Source organism: Armigeres subalbatus, chromosome 3, assembly GCF_024139115.2.
Source record: "Armigeres subalbatus isolate Guangzhou_Male chromosome 3, GZ_Asu_2, whole genome shotgun sequence".
Classification (NCBI taxonomy): domain Eukaryota; kingdom Metazoa; phylum Arthropoda; class Insecta; order Diptera; family Culicidae; genus Armigeres; species Armigeres subalbatus.
The window spans coordinates 29,694,647-29,710,614 of NC_085141.1; the positions used below are offsets into that span (position 1 = coordinate 29,694,647).

Genomic DNA, 15,968 nt, shown 5'->3' on the forward strand with positions numbered 1-15,968 from the left:
TCACAAGCATCAAACATCCCCACGCAATTTTCACCATTTCTTAGGAAGTGTCTAGAATTTAATTTTGTATTCGTAACGCATTCGTGTTATAACACACTTTAATATGACAATTATTATAACAAATAGCTAAGTCGAAGTACGTAACTCCTCGCACGTTAATTCGTCGGATGGCCAACATTATGTTTCTAATATTCAATAGGTTTAGTAGAGGCCAAGCGAAAATCGATTACCCACATTACATGCCACCAGATAAATATTCTTAAAAAAAAACAGGGGGTACCTCAAGGTAAGCATAGACCACTGGTGAAAAAGGTTGAGAACCGCTGATTTAAGGTCCTCTTCCTTTGACCACCATCTATTGTAGCAAGGCACCTGCCGAAAAAAAAAACTTTAGAATCTCCTTACCTTTTCTCTGTCCTACCATAGATTCGTTGAAATTACAGAAAGAAACGTCTGAGAACTCTCCCAATTTCCACCTGGAAAGTTATTATTATTATTTAATCAGACTAAGGCCGAAGTGGCCTGTGCGGTATATAAGAGTCTTCTCCATTCGGCTCGGTCCATGGCTACACGTCGCCAACCACGCAGTCTACGGAGGGTCCGCAAGTCATCTTCCACCTGATCGATCCACCTTGCCCGCTGCGCACCTCGCCTTCTTGTGCCCGTCGGATCGTTGTCGAGAACCATTTTCACCGGGTTACTGTCCGACATTCTGGCTACGTGCCCGGCCCATCGCAGTCGTCCGATTTTCGCGGTGTGAACGATGGATGGTTCTCCCAACAGCTGATGCAATTCGTGGTTCATTCGCCTCCTCCACGTACCGTCCGCCATCTGCACCCCACCATAGATGGTACGCAGCACTTTCCTTTCGAAAACTCCAAGTGCGCGTTGGTCCTCCACGAGCATCGTCCAGGTCTCGTGTCCGTAGAGGACTACCGGTCTAATTAGCGTTTTGTAGATTGTCAGTTTGGTACGGCGGCGAACTCTATTCGATCGGAGCGTCTTGCGGAGTCCAAAGTACGTACGATTTCCAGCCACTATGCGTCTCCGAATTTCTCTGCTGGTGTCATTTCCGGCAGTCACCAGTGAGCCCAAGTACACAAATTCTTCTACCACCTCGATTTCGTCACCACCGATGCAAACTCGCGGTGGGTGGCTCACATTGTCTTCTCTTGAACCTCTTCCTATCATGTACTTCGTCTTCGACGTGTTGATGACTAGTCCGATCCGCTTAGCTTCCCTCTTCAGTCTGATGTAGGCTTCCTCCATCTTCTCAAAGTTACGTGCCATAATATCTATGTCGTCGGCGAAACCAAATAGCTGGACGGACTTATTGAAAATTGTACCACTCGTGTTAATCCCTGCTCTTCGTATTACCTTCCAAAGCGATGTTGAATAGCAAACACGAAAGACCATCACCTTGCCGTAACCCTCTGCGGGTTTCGAAGGGACTCGAGAATGCCCCTGAAACTCGAACTACGCACATCACCCGATCCATCGTCGCTTTGATCAACCGTGTCAGTTTATCCGGAAAACCGTGTTCGTGCATTAGCTGCCATAGCTGGTCCCGATCGATTGTATCATATGCTGCTTTGAAGTCGATGAATAGATGATGTGTGGGCACGTTGTATTCGCGGCATTTCTGCAGTACTTGGCGAATGGCGAACACCTGGTCCGTGGTGGAGCGTTCGCCCATAAAACCCGCCTGGTACTGCCCCACGAACTCCCTTGCAGTTGGTGCTAGTCGACGGCCTGGAAAGTTGTTCTTGTGTTTATTGCGAGGTGATTTTATAACCAATCTGTTGATTTCTAATTCATAGATTCATATACTAAATGATTCATTTCTCGCCATAAGCATGACAACGCCCATTTATTGGTAACCCAGCCTCATGTCAGTTGGTAAATTCGCCTTGAAAGAACCAAACGGTTGCAATTTACTCTCGTTTTCCCTTGTTCGTTGAAGATTGAAAAATTAAACTCTGAGTAATTCACCTGTAAATAGGGTTGCCATTCTCACCTGCTTTGTTTTCTTTCCCAATCATCTTCTGAATGTAAAGTTTAACATCAATTTGACATTTTTCTATCATTTCACTTGGTTTTGTGTCTCTCTTTACTATCTATAATGAAATAATCTTTAAATTGCCTTTCTGGCCTTTCCGTAATACTCCATGTGTGGAAAACGCAAAACTATTTCGGCGATTCAAAAAAATTGTTGAACACATATGCCGCATTTGTCATGAAATCATCATTGCGTCTCTGCCAAAACGCAAACCGGCATGTTTAGTTCGCTTTTGATGTCCGCACAAAAGGCCGTCTCTTTGCGAAGATTTTGGTTTTTCTTTTCAGCCATGCCTGATGGCAACGACGTCGTCGTCATCGAAGAGAAATTGTTGCTGAAAAAGCGGAGAGCAATTACCAAATGGTGATGGCTGGTTAGCACGCAGATCAATTAATGGAATTGGTTTTGCTTTCCTGTGGGATTTTGCGTCAGTAAGTTGTTTTTGGCCAATTTCGATGTCATGTTCAGCTTCGGTTAGAGTTTAGAGCGAAGGCGGAAACATTGACCCAGTTTTAATTTATGTTATTTTTATCTACATCCTGAAGATTTGATGCACGGTTTTTGTCCATCTTCCAGGTTTGTTCTAGAGAAAAGAGTGAAAAAAATTCTCCGTCGACCCGAAAATCGCTTGATGTCCCATCGAAACGGAAAGCACGAACGCTGATAATATCTATTATTTCCACATTGGCATAGCTTTTTGATCAAAACAATCAAACTTATTGTTGAACAATTGGTTTCTCCGATAGAGATGGGTTACATTACAATATTTTTTTTTTGATTCATTGTTTCATTACTATTTACTATTGGTAAATTTGTTACTTTTCTATTATTCTTTTATGTTTCGAAATAAACATTATTCGGGATTCTAAAAAGAGAGAGAGATTCCAAAGAAAGTTCTTCTGTGGTCCGAACAAGGAGTTCAAAAAGGATTTCTTTCGAGAGTTCAAAAGAGTTCCGTTTGTATGCTCAAAAGAAGTGCGTTCCGTACTTTCCCACAATCTGTTTTGGCTTCTGAACGGAATTCTGTTGGGCTTCCAAACAAAATCATTGTGGGCTTTCGAATGGAATCCTTTTGGTCTTTTGAACGGAGTATTCCGTGTCTTTGAAGGGAATCCTTCTGTACTTTTGGATCTTCCAAACGGGGCTTCTTGGGCTTTTGGATCTTCCAAACGGAAAACTGTTGGGCTTCCGAACGAAATTCTTTTATACTTCCGAAAGGAATCCTTTTGAACTTCCGTACAGAACCGCACCTTATTATGAATCCTTCCTTCCTTTTGACAGCCCATTTGGAAGCCCAAAAAGTTTCGTTCAGAAGCCGAAAACTATTTCGTCTGTAAAATTCTTCTTGGATAATTCAGCACCAACGTATCAAAAGGGCAAAACAGCTTTTGTAAACAAAAGCTTCTCTCGTCGCTGGTGGGCTCCATTGCGAACACCAACGCAATCCAGCGCCATTTAATGGAAGAAAAAAAATCGCTGTTTCCATCAGTGGTGTTGGATTGCGTGGGTGAGCTCAAATAAGCCCAGAAGCGACGTAAAAAAACTTGTTCAAAAAAGCAGCATGTTCCTTTTGAAATGTTGGAGCCGAATAATTATTATTTGATTATCCTCACTTATCAATTTTGTTACGTTAATTGGTCATCTATCCTCACGGTACCGTCGTGCAGGGCTTCTTTTAACAAATCGGGGCCTACTTTGAACATTTTGAAACAATAATTATAACGTAAATTACTATCAAATTACTATTCGGTTGTATTGTTGTTAGTTAGATGGTATTTTTTGTTTCAAATTTGTTTTTTTTTGATTTTTTATTTTTATTTAACGTTAATGTGATTTTACTAATTACATAACCAGGTGCATTTTGCCATATAATATTCAATAACATGGGCATAGAATAGAATAGATAGGTAACATATTGTCGAAGCCAAACGATTTGTCTACCTTCTCCATGGAAAACAGGCTTTGGACGCCGATAAACAATCAATCAAGAAACGAACACTGAATAATTTTATTTTATATTTCATGTCACCCTTCGGACAATTTCCCTGTCAGCCTAATGAGATTAAATTTCAATTGTCTTCTCATTAGCTCCTTATGGGCCAAACACAATTGATACGTTTGCGTGCGTTTTGACAGTTTTCTCATGGGAAAACTGTCAAAACGCACGCAAACGTATCAATTGTGTTTGGCCCATTAGTATGTTGGTATTTCAAAAACTTACTACGATTGAATTTCAAATTTGTTATCTTTTTGTTTTTCATAATATTGTCATATGAAAATATTTTAGTTTATTTTTTTTTTATTATGAGTGGCAATGTCCACAATATTCACTGTCTCTACTCGTTCACTATTTATTCTGATAAGCAAATTATTTGGAGCTGGTAATACGAAAACATGAATTTAATTGTATTCGATTTTTTTTATACCGGCGCATTTGGTTAAATATCAATTACAGCTGAGAATTTATTATTTGAAGCTATGAAGCAGCGGTTCTCAACCTTTTACTTGAGAGGTACCCCCTCGTACTTTTGCATTATTTGAGGTAAATAAAAAATAATTCCGACCCCTTTGAAGGGAAGCTCCTTTTAGCTTTTGAATCCCTTTAAAGTAGGTTTCTGCGCCTCTTGATTAAAGGCTTCTGAGCCTCTTGTAGATAGGCTTCCGAGCTTCTTGAAGGCGGTTTCGAGCCACTTAAAAGGAGGCTTCCATCTTTGCATCTAGAAAGGAAGCTTCTGATCCCTTCTGAAAGAAGAATTCCGAGCTTCTTGAAGCGAGGCTTCTGAGCCTTTTTTAAAGAAGGCTTCCGAACCACTTGAAAGTAGACTTCCGAGCCTCTTGAGAGCAGGCTTCCGAGCCTCTTAAAAGGAGGCTTACGAGCATCTTGAACGGATACAACCTAACCACTTGAAAGGAGGCGTTCGAACATCTTGAAAAGAGGCTTCAGAGCCTCTTAAAAGGAGCCTTCCGAGCCTCTTGAAAGCAGCCTTCCGAGCCTCTTGAAAGGAGGCTTCTAAGCTCCTTGAATTGAGGCTTCTGAGCCTCTCGAAAGGAAGCTTCTGATCCTCTTGAAAGGAGGCATCTGAACCTCTGGAGAAGAGGCTTCTGAGCCTCTTGAAAGGAGGCTTCCGAGCCTCTTGAAAGGAGGCTTCCGAGCCTTTTGAAAGGTGGCTTCCGAGCCTCTTGAAAGGAGGCTTCAAAGCCTCTTGAAAGGAGGTTGTCGAGCCTCTTGAAAGGAGGCTTCTGAGCCTCTTGAAAGGAGGCTGAGGCCTCTTGGAAGGAGGCTTGAGCCTCTTGAAAGAAGGCTGAGGCCTCTTGAAAGAAGGCTTCTGAGCCTCTTGAAAGGAGGCTTTGAGCCTCTTGAAAGGAGGCCCTGAGCCTCTTGAAAGGAGGCTTCTGAGCCTCTTGAAAGGAGGCCTGAGCCTCTTGAAAGGAGGCTTCCTGAGCCTCTTGAAAGGAGGCTTCTGAGCCTCTTGAAAGGAGGCTTCTGAGCCTCTTGAAAGGAGGCTCGAGGCCTCTTGAAAGGAGGCTTTCAGGCCTCTTGAAAGGAGGCTTCTGAGCCTCTTGAAAGGAGGCTTCCGAGCCTCTTGAAAGGAGGCTTCCGAGCCTCTTGAAAGGAGGCTTCCGAGCCTTTTGAAAGGTGGCTTCCGAGCCTCTTGAAAGGAGGCTTCAAAGCCTCTTGAAAGGAGGTTGTCGAGCCTCTTGAAAGGAGGCTTCTGAGCCTCTTGAAAGGAGGCTTCCGAGCCTCTTGGAAGGAGGCTTCCGAGCCTCTTGAAAGAAGGCTTCCGAGCCTCTTGAAAGAAGGCTTCCGAGCCTCTTGAAAGGAGGCTTCCGAGCCTCTTGAAAGGAGGCTTCCGAGCCTCTTGAAAGGAGGCCTGAGCCTCTTGAAAGGAGGCTTCCTGAGCCTCTTGAAAGGAGGCTTCTGAGCCTCTTGAAAGGAGGCTTCTGAGCCTCTTGAAAGGAGGCCTGAGCCTCTTGAAAGGAGGCTTCTGAGCCTCTTGAAAGGAGGCTCTGAGCCTCTTGAAAGGAGGCTCTGAGCCTCTTGAAAGGAGGCTTCTGAGCCTCTTGAAAGGAGGCTTCTGAGCCTCTTGAAAGGAGGCCTGAGCCTCTTGAAAGGAGGCTTCCGAGCCTCTTGAGAGGAGGGGTCCGAGCCTCTTGAAAGGAGGCTTCCGAGCCTCTTGAAAGGAGGCTTCCGAGCCTCTTGAAAGGAGGCTTCCGAGCCTCTTGAAAGGAGGCTTTCGAGCCTCTTGAAAGGAGGCTTCCGAGCCTTTGATCGTGGCATCTTCACAAGCCGGGTAGTGCCGAGAAGGCATCGTTCAGTAGGGCAGTGTGAAATGAGGATGGTTCCTTCGTTCATCGGCAGTGTTTCAGATGCGAGTGAGTGTTGTGTGAATACAAAACCGTATTAGCGAGAAAGAGAGAGAATGTATTATATACCTCTCTTTCACACATTCATTCCAACTGAAATGCGCAACTCAGTATAAGTGAGGCAAGAGAGTTAAATATTCTCTGCACTAGCGGGTGTTTGACTTCACTCTCCAGCTGTTTCGTACAGCAGTGCTATATGGAGCGAGGAAGCATTTTTCACCAAGCACTTTGAAACTGTTCTCTCATGAAGCTACCTTCCTCGGGAGTATATCTGATGCTGAAGCATCGCTCCTCATCTTCATTGCTTCATTCATCCAAGCCCTGCTCTTGAAAGAAGGCTTCCGAGCCTCTTGAAAGGAGGCTTCCGAGCCTCTTGAAAGGAGGCTTCCGAGCCTCTTGAAAGGAGGCTTCCGAGCCTCTTGAAATGAGGCTTCCGAGCCTCTTGAAAGGAGGCTTCTGAGCCTCTTGAAAGGAGGCTTCTGAGCCTCTTGAAAGGAGGCTTCTGAGCCTCTTTAAAGGAGGCTTCCGAGCCTCTTGAAAGGAGGCTTCTGAGCCTCTTGAAAGGAGGCCTGAGCCTCTTGAAAGGAGGCTTCTGAGCCTCTTGAAAGGAGGCTTCTGAGCCTCTTGAAAGGAGGCTCTGAGCCTCTTGAAAGGAGGCTTCTGAGCCTCTTGAAAGGAGGCTTCTGAGCCTCTTGAAAGGAGGCTTCTGAGGCCTCTTGAAAGGAGGCTTCTGAGCCTCTTGAAAGAAGGCCTGAGCCTCTTGAAAGAAGGATTCTGAGCCTCTTGAAAGGAGGCTTCTGAGCCCCTTGAAAGGAGGCTTCTGAGCCTCTTGAAAGGAGGCTTCTGAGCCTCTTGAAAGGAGGCTTCTGAGCCTCTTGAAAGGAGGCCTGAGCCTCTTGAAAGGAGACCACTGAGCCTCTTGAAAGGAGGCTTCCGAGCCTCTTGAAAGGAGGCTTCCGAGCCTCTTGAAAGGAGGCTTCCGAGCCTCTTGAAAGGAGACTTCCGAGCCTCTTGAAAGGAGGCTTCCGAACCGCTCGAAAGGATCTTGAAAGGAGGCTTTTGAGATTTTGAAAAGGAGGCTTTTGAGCTTCTTTAAAGGAGGCTTCCGAGCCTCTTGAAAGAAGGCTTCCGAGCTTCTTGGAAGATGGCTTCCGAGCGTATAGAACCCCTTTCCATGCGCCTTCCGAGCCTCTTGGAAGGAGGCTTTTGAGCCTCTTGAAAGGAGACTTCCGATCCTCTTGTAAGGAGGCTTCCGAGCCTCTTGAAAGGGTCTTGAAAAGAGGATTTTGAGCTTCTTGCAAGGAGGCTTCCTAGCCTTCTGAAATGAGGCTTCCAAGTCGCTTGAAAGAAGGCCTCCGAGCCTCTTAGACGGAGGCTTGCGAGCCTCTTGAAAGGAGGCTTCCGAGCCTCTAAGAAGGAGGCTTCCTAGCCTCTTAGACGGAGGCTTGCGAGCCTCTTGAAAGGAGGCTTCCGAGCCTCTTGAAAGGAGGCTTCCGAGCCTCTTGGAAGGAGGCTTCCGAGCCTCTTGAAAGGAGGCTTCCGAGCCTCTTGAAAGGAGGCTTCCGAGCCTCTTGAAAGGAGGCTTCCGAGCCTCTTGAAAGGAGGCTTCCGAGCCTCTTGAAAGAAGGCTTCCGAGCCTCTTGAAAGGAGGCTTACGAGCCTCTTGAATGAAGGCTTCCGAGCTTTTCGGAAAAAGGCTTTATAGCCCCTTGAAATGAGCCTTCCGAGCCTCTTGAATGGGACTTTTGAGCCTCTTGAAAGGACTTTTCAGCCTCTTGCAACGAAGTAAACTAATCCTCTTGCAACGAAGCAAACGAGCTTTAGTTCGTTTGATCTTTTGTTCCGCAGCCCTTCATACATTGTGCTGGTTGTGGAAGGCAGGATTCAATCAAGATTTATTGATCGAATTGCATATTATGTAAAAAAAATTGAAATAAAAATACACAATTATCGAAACTTTATCAATGAGTTTGATTGGATTTGTAATACGTCCGCTATTACGCATTTTTGTTCGAGATACCCTCTAGGGCCAGCGAAGATGTTTAAAACTATTGATTTACTAAACAATTTACTTGGCCAATCCAATCCACATCCAATGCAAATCCAATCCTTATCCAAATCCTTCAAAATCCAATCCAAACGCAATCCAAATTAAATCCAAATCCAATCCAAATCTAATCCAAATCCAATCCAAATCTAATCCAAATCCAATCCAAATCCAATCAAACCCAAACCAAATCAAATACAAATACAATCCAAATAAAATCCAAATCTAATAATAACTTCTGATCTAAACAACATTATAGGAAAGAGCGACTCGCCGAATTTCACATCTCTGGGGGTCGAGCTCACGATCTTTAGATCAATAGCTTTTAACTTTTTATTCGTCCAGTTAGATTTCACCTTTCAACTTTCAGATGGTGGACAAGCTTCAAAATTAAACCCACGATGTTTCAAATATGCATTTCTCAATTTATTGCAAATTTTCCGCCGTCTTAGGCTCCCGTTCTTAAAATATTGTCCCACCAAAATATTGATGGATGACGTCTCAACTGCAAGAAACGCTTTTTTGGGTTGTGACGAATGATGCAACAACAATGTTTGGATTGTACTTTTGTTAATTTATATACAATTGGACGTGCGTACTTTTATTTTAGTACTTCAAAAAATTTGCACGGTGGTCTATTCTTTGATGAAAAGATCAATAACTTTTTCCATGAAATTTGCTTCAAGGCTTACCATTTATTTTTGCCATTTTGTCATTGATGGAAACATAGAATAGTAATGGACCTAATATTGAGTCTAGCGGCACTCCAAAATCAACATTGATTTCTGAGCTAGTGTGTTTGTATCATAAAAATTTTACAATTTGTTCACACCATTCATTAAAGAATGGTGTCCTTAGATAGAGATTGGGTTAAAATTTATTGGCAACTAGCTTATAACACGCACAGCCAAACATCATAAGAACGCCTCTTTTCTATGATTAATAAGCATTAGGACAATTAGTAAGGAAATGAGTAGAACGAGCTTACTAATTTTGTTCATCTAGTTGGTGTCCACCATAACATTCAAACAGGTTTCATGATTCTCAGCGCCTTTCAGGGACAACCAAATACACTACTTCTACTAACCATGACAACGTTTCGGCAGTAGTTAGCGTCAAATCTTCATTCAAATCGATAAAAATATCTGACAGCGAGTCATGTTCGAAGAGTGAGTCATATAATTGTCTCACCTTAGCATTCAAAGGATGTTAAGACGCAACTATCTAAATGTTTGTATATCAAACAAAAGCAGTCAACATTTGTGTCAAATCAATAACAAAATACATTTGAAACATCTGAACTGCCAATTATCCAAGCATTCATCGTTTCGACACATGTTTTTAACGATCGATTTAAGTTATTTTCGTACAATTAGGTGCAAAACTTCCCGCGAGGCAAATAAAACCATCTTCAAACAGCAATAATAAAACACTCAACCATTTCGTTTGCTCCCTCAATAATTGTATTTATCTTTCACAGCATCTCCATTTCGCATCCCAAAAACATTCCAAAGCTCAGCATGGTTACTGGCTCATAGCAAAAAGGTCACTCACAAAAGCACCGAACCCTATCCAAATCAAAAAGCTCATTGAGAAAATTCACCCCTCTCTTCGAGCATCGTTCAGTGGTGTTCATCCGCTCACTTTAGCGGTTTCTTTCCTTCTCCCGCTCCTGGATTCTCTATTTTTGTTTCTTCCTTATGGTGGAACTCAACGAAAGTGAAAACATGTTGCCGCAACCGGGCCGTGCTAATAGCTAATTAACGCAGAAAATGCTAATGCCCCGGCATTATTGAAACGAGATTTCGGAGATTAATATTCCGCTTTAGGATTCCATCGAAACTTGTTTTGATTGCCATTTACGACCCTGAGGTTGTAAACAAATCTGCGAGTCAAATATTTGCGCAGCTTGTTCAGGGGTACGGCTATTAGGAGGAATTACACTCAAACATGACCAGTTTGATTCGGGTGTCGAACTGGACGCTATGTAGAATGACAATTGACAGATTGACAGAATTGACAGATTGACAATAATTAAACAATGACAAATGGTAACGATTGACAGAATTGACTGATTCACAGAACTGACCAAAAGATAAAGCTTTCAGATTCACATAATATCACAAAAGTCACCGTTTTCTCTTATAGCAAATAGTTTAATTTAATTATCACTCTGCACTTGATCAACTCCACTCTTGTTGTTGTTGACATTCCACTTGTGAAAAATTCCCACGCGGAACTAACAGCTTGCTGCGGCGCCAGACTGCGTTCGGCGAAAGCGTGCTCAGTTCATCCAGATCAAAACAGAGAGCACTCGCCGCCGCCCGTCGCTTCGATTCTCTTCGTACCAATTCGTGCACCCGAGTGGGTACATCGTTTCACACCGTCCGCTCGACTACAATGTTCCCCACCGTTGTTGGTGCTGCTTGTTGCGCGTTGTTTTCGGTCTGTGGGTAGAACACCTGTGTAGTACGCGCGCACCTTCGTTTTGGTGGTTGGGGTTTGTTTCGCTTGTTTGGATGGCTGGAAACGGCAGGCTACAGCCCGCGAAGCCGACACTCCTCTCGTCATTCGTTCGTGGTCAGCGCTAGAGTTACCATCGCGGTTGGAACAACTCCCAGTGCCCGTTTGTTTGTATACTGTGCGTGCTGCTTTCGTCGCGTGATCGCGAGTGTTTACTTTCGTCAACTGCTCCCGGAGGATGATACGATGGTGACTGTCACCAAACGTTAGGAGTTGACGATCGTGCAGCTTGTTTTGTGGTTGAAGTGATTTTTTCCCGGCTTGTCACACGTCGCGTGTGAGATATGATAATTCAGAGATTTTTGGTGGAGGCGGTTGATGGCGTGTGGTTATTGACGAGATTTGCATAAATTCCTATTTGAAATCGATACTTTGCGCGTTTGAATAAAACATCACGGGAAATGCAAATCACAAGATTGGTGGAGCTTCAGTGACGGTCAACCGGGTGAAAGAGTGAGAAATGCATCAGCAGAAAGTAAAAGTGATCGACCAGTGAGGAGTGTTGGCTAATCGATTGAGTCAACGACGATCAGATCAGAGATTGAAAAATGTGAAATTTTCGACGGCGCCTTGCCTGTGTAGTTTCTACGAGGAATGAGTGTTCCCGACGGATCGGAACCGATACGATCAAAGTGATTTGTCTTCGCCAGGGATGGTAACAGTTTTGACAGAATGTTTTGTATGGTGATTGCTTGAGTGAAGATTTTCGTTCGAACAGAGCCGGTGTCAATAAGTCAACATCAGCGCAAGTGTTGACATTTTTTTGTCTGTACATAAACTGACTTGAAACTGCGGTGAATAAGACTTTTATGTACAGCATCAGCCGTTTTATTGTATTTTTTATTGCAACGCATTGGATTTCGGAGACGTGCGGTGTTTTATCCAGTGGCGAACAGCAGTAGGCGCCTTTTGTCGGTTGGATTGCTTTGAAAGGGCAAACCGCGTACCGCCTACTTTGCAACAGTCAAGTGTAGTTACTTTGTCGGTGAAAAAGTGAAAGATCAACGGCCGTCACGATGTGCAGCAAAAACAACTTCGAAGTTTTGATGGAGAAAATCAATACGGTATGTGTTGCGTTGCGTCTAACAAAAATATATAAATTGGACAGTATTGTCATTGGAGATTGAAAAGGGCTGATAGTGGTCGGTCATTGATTGGCTGGTCCATTAGCCAGTGCATGTGACAAGCATTGAAAGTCGACATTTTTGTCCTAGTTTGGATCTCTAGAGCACTGAAGTATGAAGGGTATTGTGCAATTTATTTTCATCTGATTTTTTTTAAGTTTTCGCACCCGCATTTTTTGCCAAAAATAATATTTTAAGGGGACAACAAAATAAAATTCGGATAATTTTGAGAATTTTCAAAACATTCTTTAACAAATCCAAGTAGTTATGTTATGTGATTTTTTTATTTTGATATTTATTTTTTACTAGCGAAACATACACAGCTTTGCCCGGGTAATTGTGTTGCAAATGTCATATATTGAACTATTTGCAGCACCGCACTCTAGATCAATTTCCATGCGTTTGTTATGTTTTCCTCAACAGCTGACCCAAAATTGTATTCTAATAATTTTTGAACATTTCCCCGTTAAATTCATCAACTTTTTGCATATACAAACCATGCGGATCCCAAAACGAATCGATTAGGGAAAAAATCTTGCAAATCGGTCAACCCGTTCGCGAGTTAAATCGTTAGGAAGGAAATCTCAAGTCATTTTTATTATATAGATTATCCCCCCCCCCCTTGACCGTCCGGAGACAAATAGGACATAATGATGATTAAATATTTGTAACGGCCTCGTTTAGAATTCTCCACCATTCATTCATATTTTAAATGTTTATTTATTTTGCAAATTGTGAATGTTCTTCACAAATTATTCTTGAAGAACTGACATTAACTGGTGGCCATGGAAGGCATTCAGAGACTCCAAGAATCTCTGGTATGATTGCCCAAAATTGAACTTTGTAGGAAATCATTTGTTCGACATCTCAAGCTCTTTAGATTCCCGTAAGGTATTCTTATTCTTGTATTTTGGAGAGGGATATCCGATATGATTTACGATCAATTAAATCTGCTAAACGAAAGTTTGTGCAGAAAAATCGGTAATTTTTCGTTGGCGCTTGGTGCGTTTTGGCTGAACCCCGAACATATATTTTCCCATTACTTGTCATGTTCTACTACAGCTATAACTGGAAATGGAGTACATCCTTTTCCATTGTCTATCCAACAGTTTCATCAAACTTCTAGCATTCTGTTAGCATCATAATGAGATTATATAATCATTTCTTTTCTGTCACATTATCAATTTGTTAACCAAAACGTACTTCTGCCATAGAATCTCAATCGTTTTCGCTAAAGGTTCCAATCAACTAAAAGCTACCCGTGTAAAAAAAGAATTGGTTGTACCCATTTCCGAAAGATCGTGAGGACGTGGCCAGTACCGTTATTGACAATTTGAAATCCTCGGACTCTGCACATTAGGGTTGGAAAGCAAACCCCATATTCCAATCCAACCATTAGTTGCCTGTGCCATAACCATTGTTCTGGTCAGTTGCGGAGTAGCATCTACGCAGTGTACGGCCATCATACTCATGCTCTAAGGAACAATTTCTTACTTTGGTGGAAAAATATTTAATCTGGTAGTGTCTGAGCTTGTTCTGTGCAATCGCTCTAAAAGAGAAGGAAAAAAACCCAGATTAAACCACCTAGCAGTGATGATGCCTTTCTCGTGCATTATAAAATATATTGAAAGAATCACATTAGAAAGGTCAAAAAAGCTCTTTAGGAGAATAGATCACATTGTTTCGATAATTTTGCATGTTTTTGCATTAGTTAAAATGTATTGCCACCATTTTCGTAAAAAAATTTTTTTTCGGTTTTGAATTTTTTTTTCCAAGAGGGGACCCTTAGGAAAAAACAATGATTTTTCAATAATTCCGAAATGCAATGTCCGATCGAGCCAATTTTCAATAGCAAACAATGGGACCGCATTCCCCGTCGAATGCAACTTGTTGCGAGTAAATCGGATAATGCTAAGTTCCAAAAAGTGTGTCTACAAAATTTGTACACATACACACATACACACACACACATACATACATACACACATACAGACATCACCTCAATTCGTCGAGCTGAGTCGATCGGTATATAAAAATCGGTCCTCCGGGCCTCCTATCAAAATTTTGTTTTTGAAGCAATATTATAGCCTTTACGTACACTTAGTGTACGAGAAAGGCAAAAATATAAGGAAAGATCGACTAGTAATGAAATTCTGAAGAATATGTATTGTAGGACGAAAAAAAAGATTTTTGTTTTGCAATGCTTTGAAAAAAAATCAGAGAAGCTCAATGTTTTGAAGCTTATTATTTTCTATAGGAAATTTTGAAGGATTTTCTTGCTAGACTATTAACAGCAGGAAACACGTTGACTATAAACTATCATGTCAACGTACTTTAAGCTACGGAAAATATTAAACGAAATCAAGATTTTTTTCAAGCTCCGATATTGATAAAGGTTTCAGAAAATTCAATTTAAAGGAAAACACGAAAGCAAGGCTAAGAATGCAGATTTACTCGATTTCTATTCAATACTGCCAACATGTTCACCTGGCTACAAAAAATATTTTTGAAACATGCTGTCGTTATTTGCGCGACAATTTATAGTGAACACTAATCCCTTAAAATAAATGCATGAGGTCATATGATCATAAGAATAATAGTATAGAATACTTTCTGCCAACTGAACCAAAAAGATTACTAAAAAGTTACTTCCTTCCCCTCCCAAGTTACGGTGAAGATGCGCGTGGCCAGGAGTAGTAATTATCATGCTTTTGTGATTTTTATCGTAGATTGAAATCAAGGACCACACCCACCTCGATTTCTGATAGCAATCTGAATACGGATTTCAAAAGAAAAACATGAGTAATACTAGTGTCCAATCTACGAAGTATACCGTAACTATGCTATGCTATGCTATGCTGAACTAAAAAGATGTTGTTGCAAAATAATTTTCTATTATCAAGTATGAAAGAGCCGATACAGTAATATCGACTCATTGTCAGCTACGGCGATAAAACCTGCAAAATTAAATATCCTTACAAAAAATGATAGGAATAAAATATTTTGTTGAAATTCTAATCTATTCAATCAAAAATTTTGTTCTATGCTTTACCATGCAGTTTGAAATAAAAATAAAACAAATATTGAATATATCCCTAGCAGCACACATGTTCCACATAGGTTACTGCAGCTCATATGCGACCAGATTGAGTCACAAACAAGTTGCATTTTTGTTCGACTTGTGCTGCTCGGGATACTGCGGCCCGTCTTAAAAGTTCAAAACTGCAATGCGGCCCTCGATAGTAAACATGCTGGGGACCACTGCTTTAGAAGAAAGTTTAGATTACTTATAGAAGAAGCTTTAAACAGTTAGCAAAATTGTTCTTTCAGAAGTTAAAAGTTTAGTTAAGTTTAGTTAAAAGAAGAATATATCTAAAGTAGTTTATGCTGCGCATTTTCAACCAAAAGTCCCCAGACTGGCTTAGTTGCAATTCCTTCCGACTAAGTTTTCCTTCTCACTTCTTACTTCGACCAAATGTCATTCTACTAAATGCCATTCGACGGAATGTCCCAAAGCCAACAAAATCGGAACCGGAACAAAATCGGGTCATCACTTTATCATTTTTGACAAAGCTGAAAAAAAATCTAAAATGTTTCTTTGATAAAATAAAAAATGCACTGGCATTCTTATAACTTTTTTTATTTGCATTGCATCCAACTTTCATATTTTAAAACTTGTAGTTTCAAATATTTTCCACGCGAAAGTTTACTGAACCGGGAATCAAACTAAGTCACATGCACATTCCGTATAGTTTGCTTTTGAGCCACACATCTCACTACTGAGCCGCGAAAGTTTATTCTGGTAAACTTTGAGGATTAAACCATAACTAATGCAATTTGCAATCTATTT

At 41.6% G+C, this 15,968-nt stretch overlaps 1 protein-coding gene across 2 annotated transcripts in view; it reads left to right on the forward strand.

Annotated features, from left to right (window-relative positions):
* The first annotated feature begins 10,911 nt into the window (after positions 1-10,911).
* The window catches only part of LOC134221190 (disheveled-associated activator of morphogenesis 1), a 470,343-nt gene continuing 465,286 nt past the window's right edge, over positions 10,912-15,968 (forward strand). Inside the window, exon 1 of one of the 2 annotated variants that reach the window (XM_062700384.1) lies at positions 10,912-12,058. In XM_062700384.1, coding sequence (XP_062556368.1) covers positions 12,011-12,058 — 48 coding nt within the window. In that variant the 5' untranslated portion in view covers positions 10,912-12,010. The remainder of the gene's footprint in view (positions 12,059-15,968) is intronic. The other variant, XM_062700383.1, reaches the window with a different exon arrangement.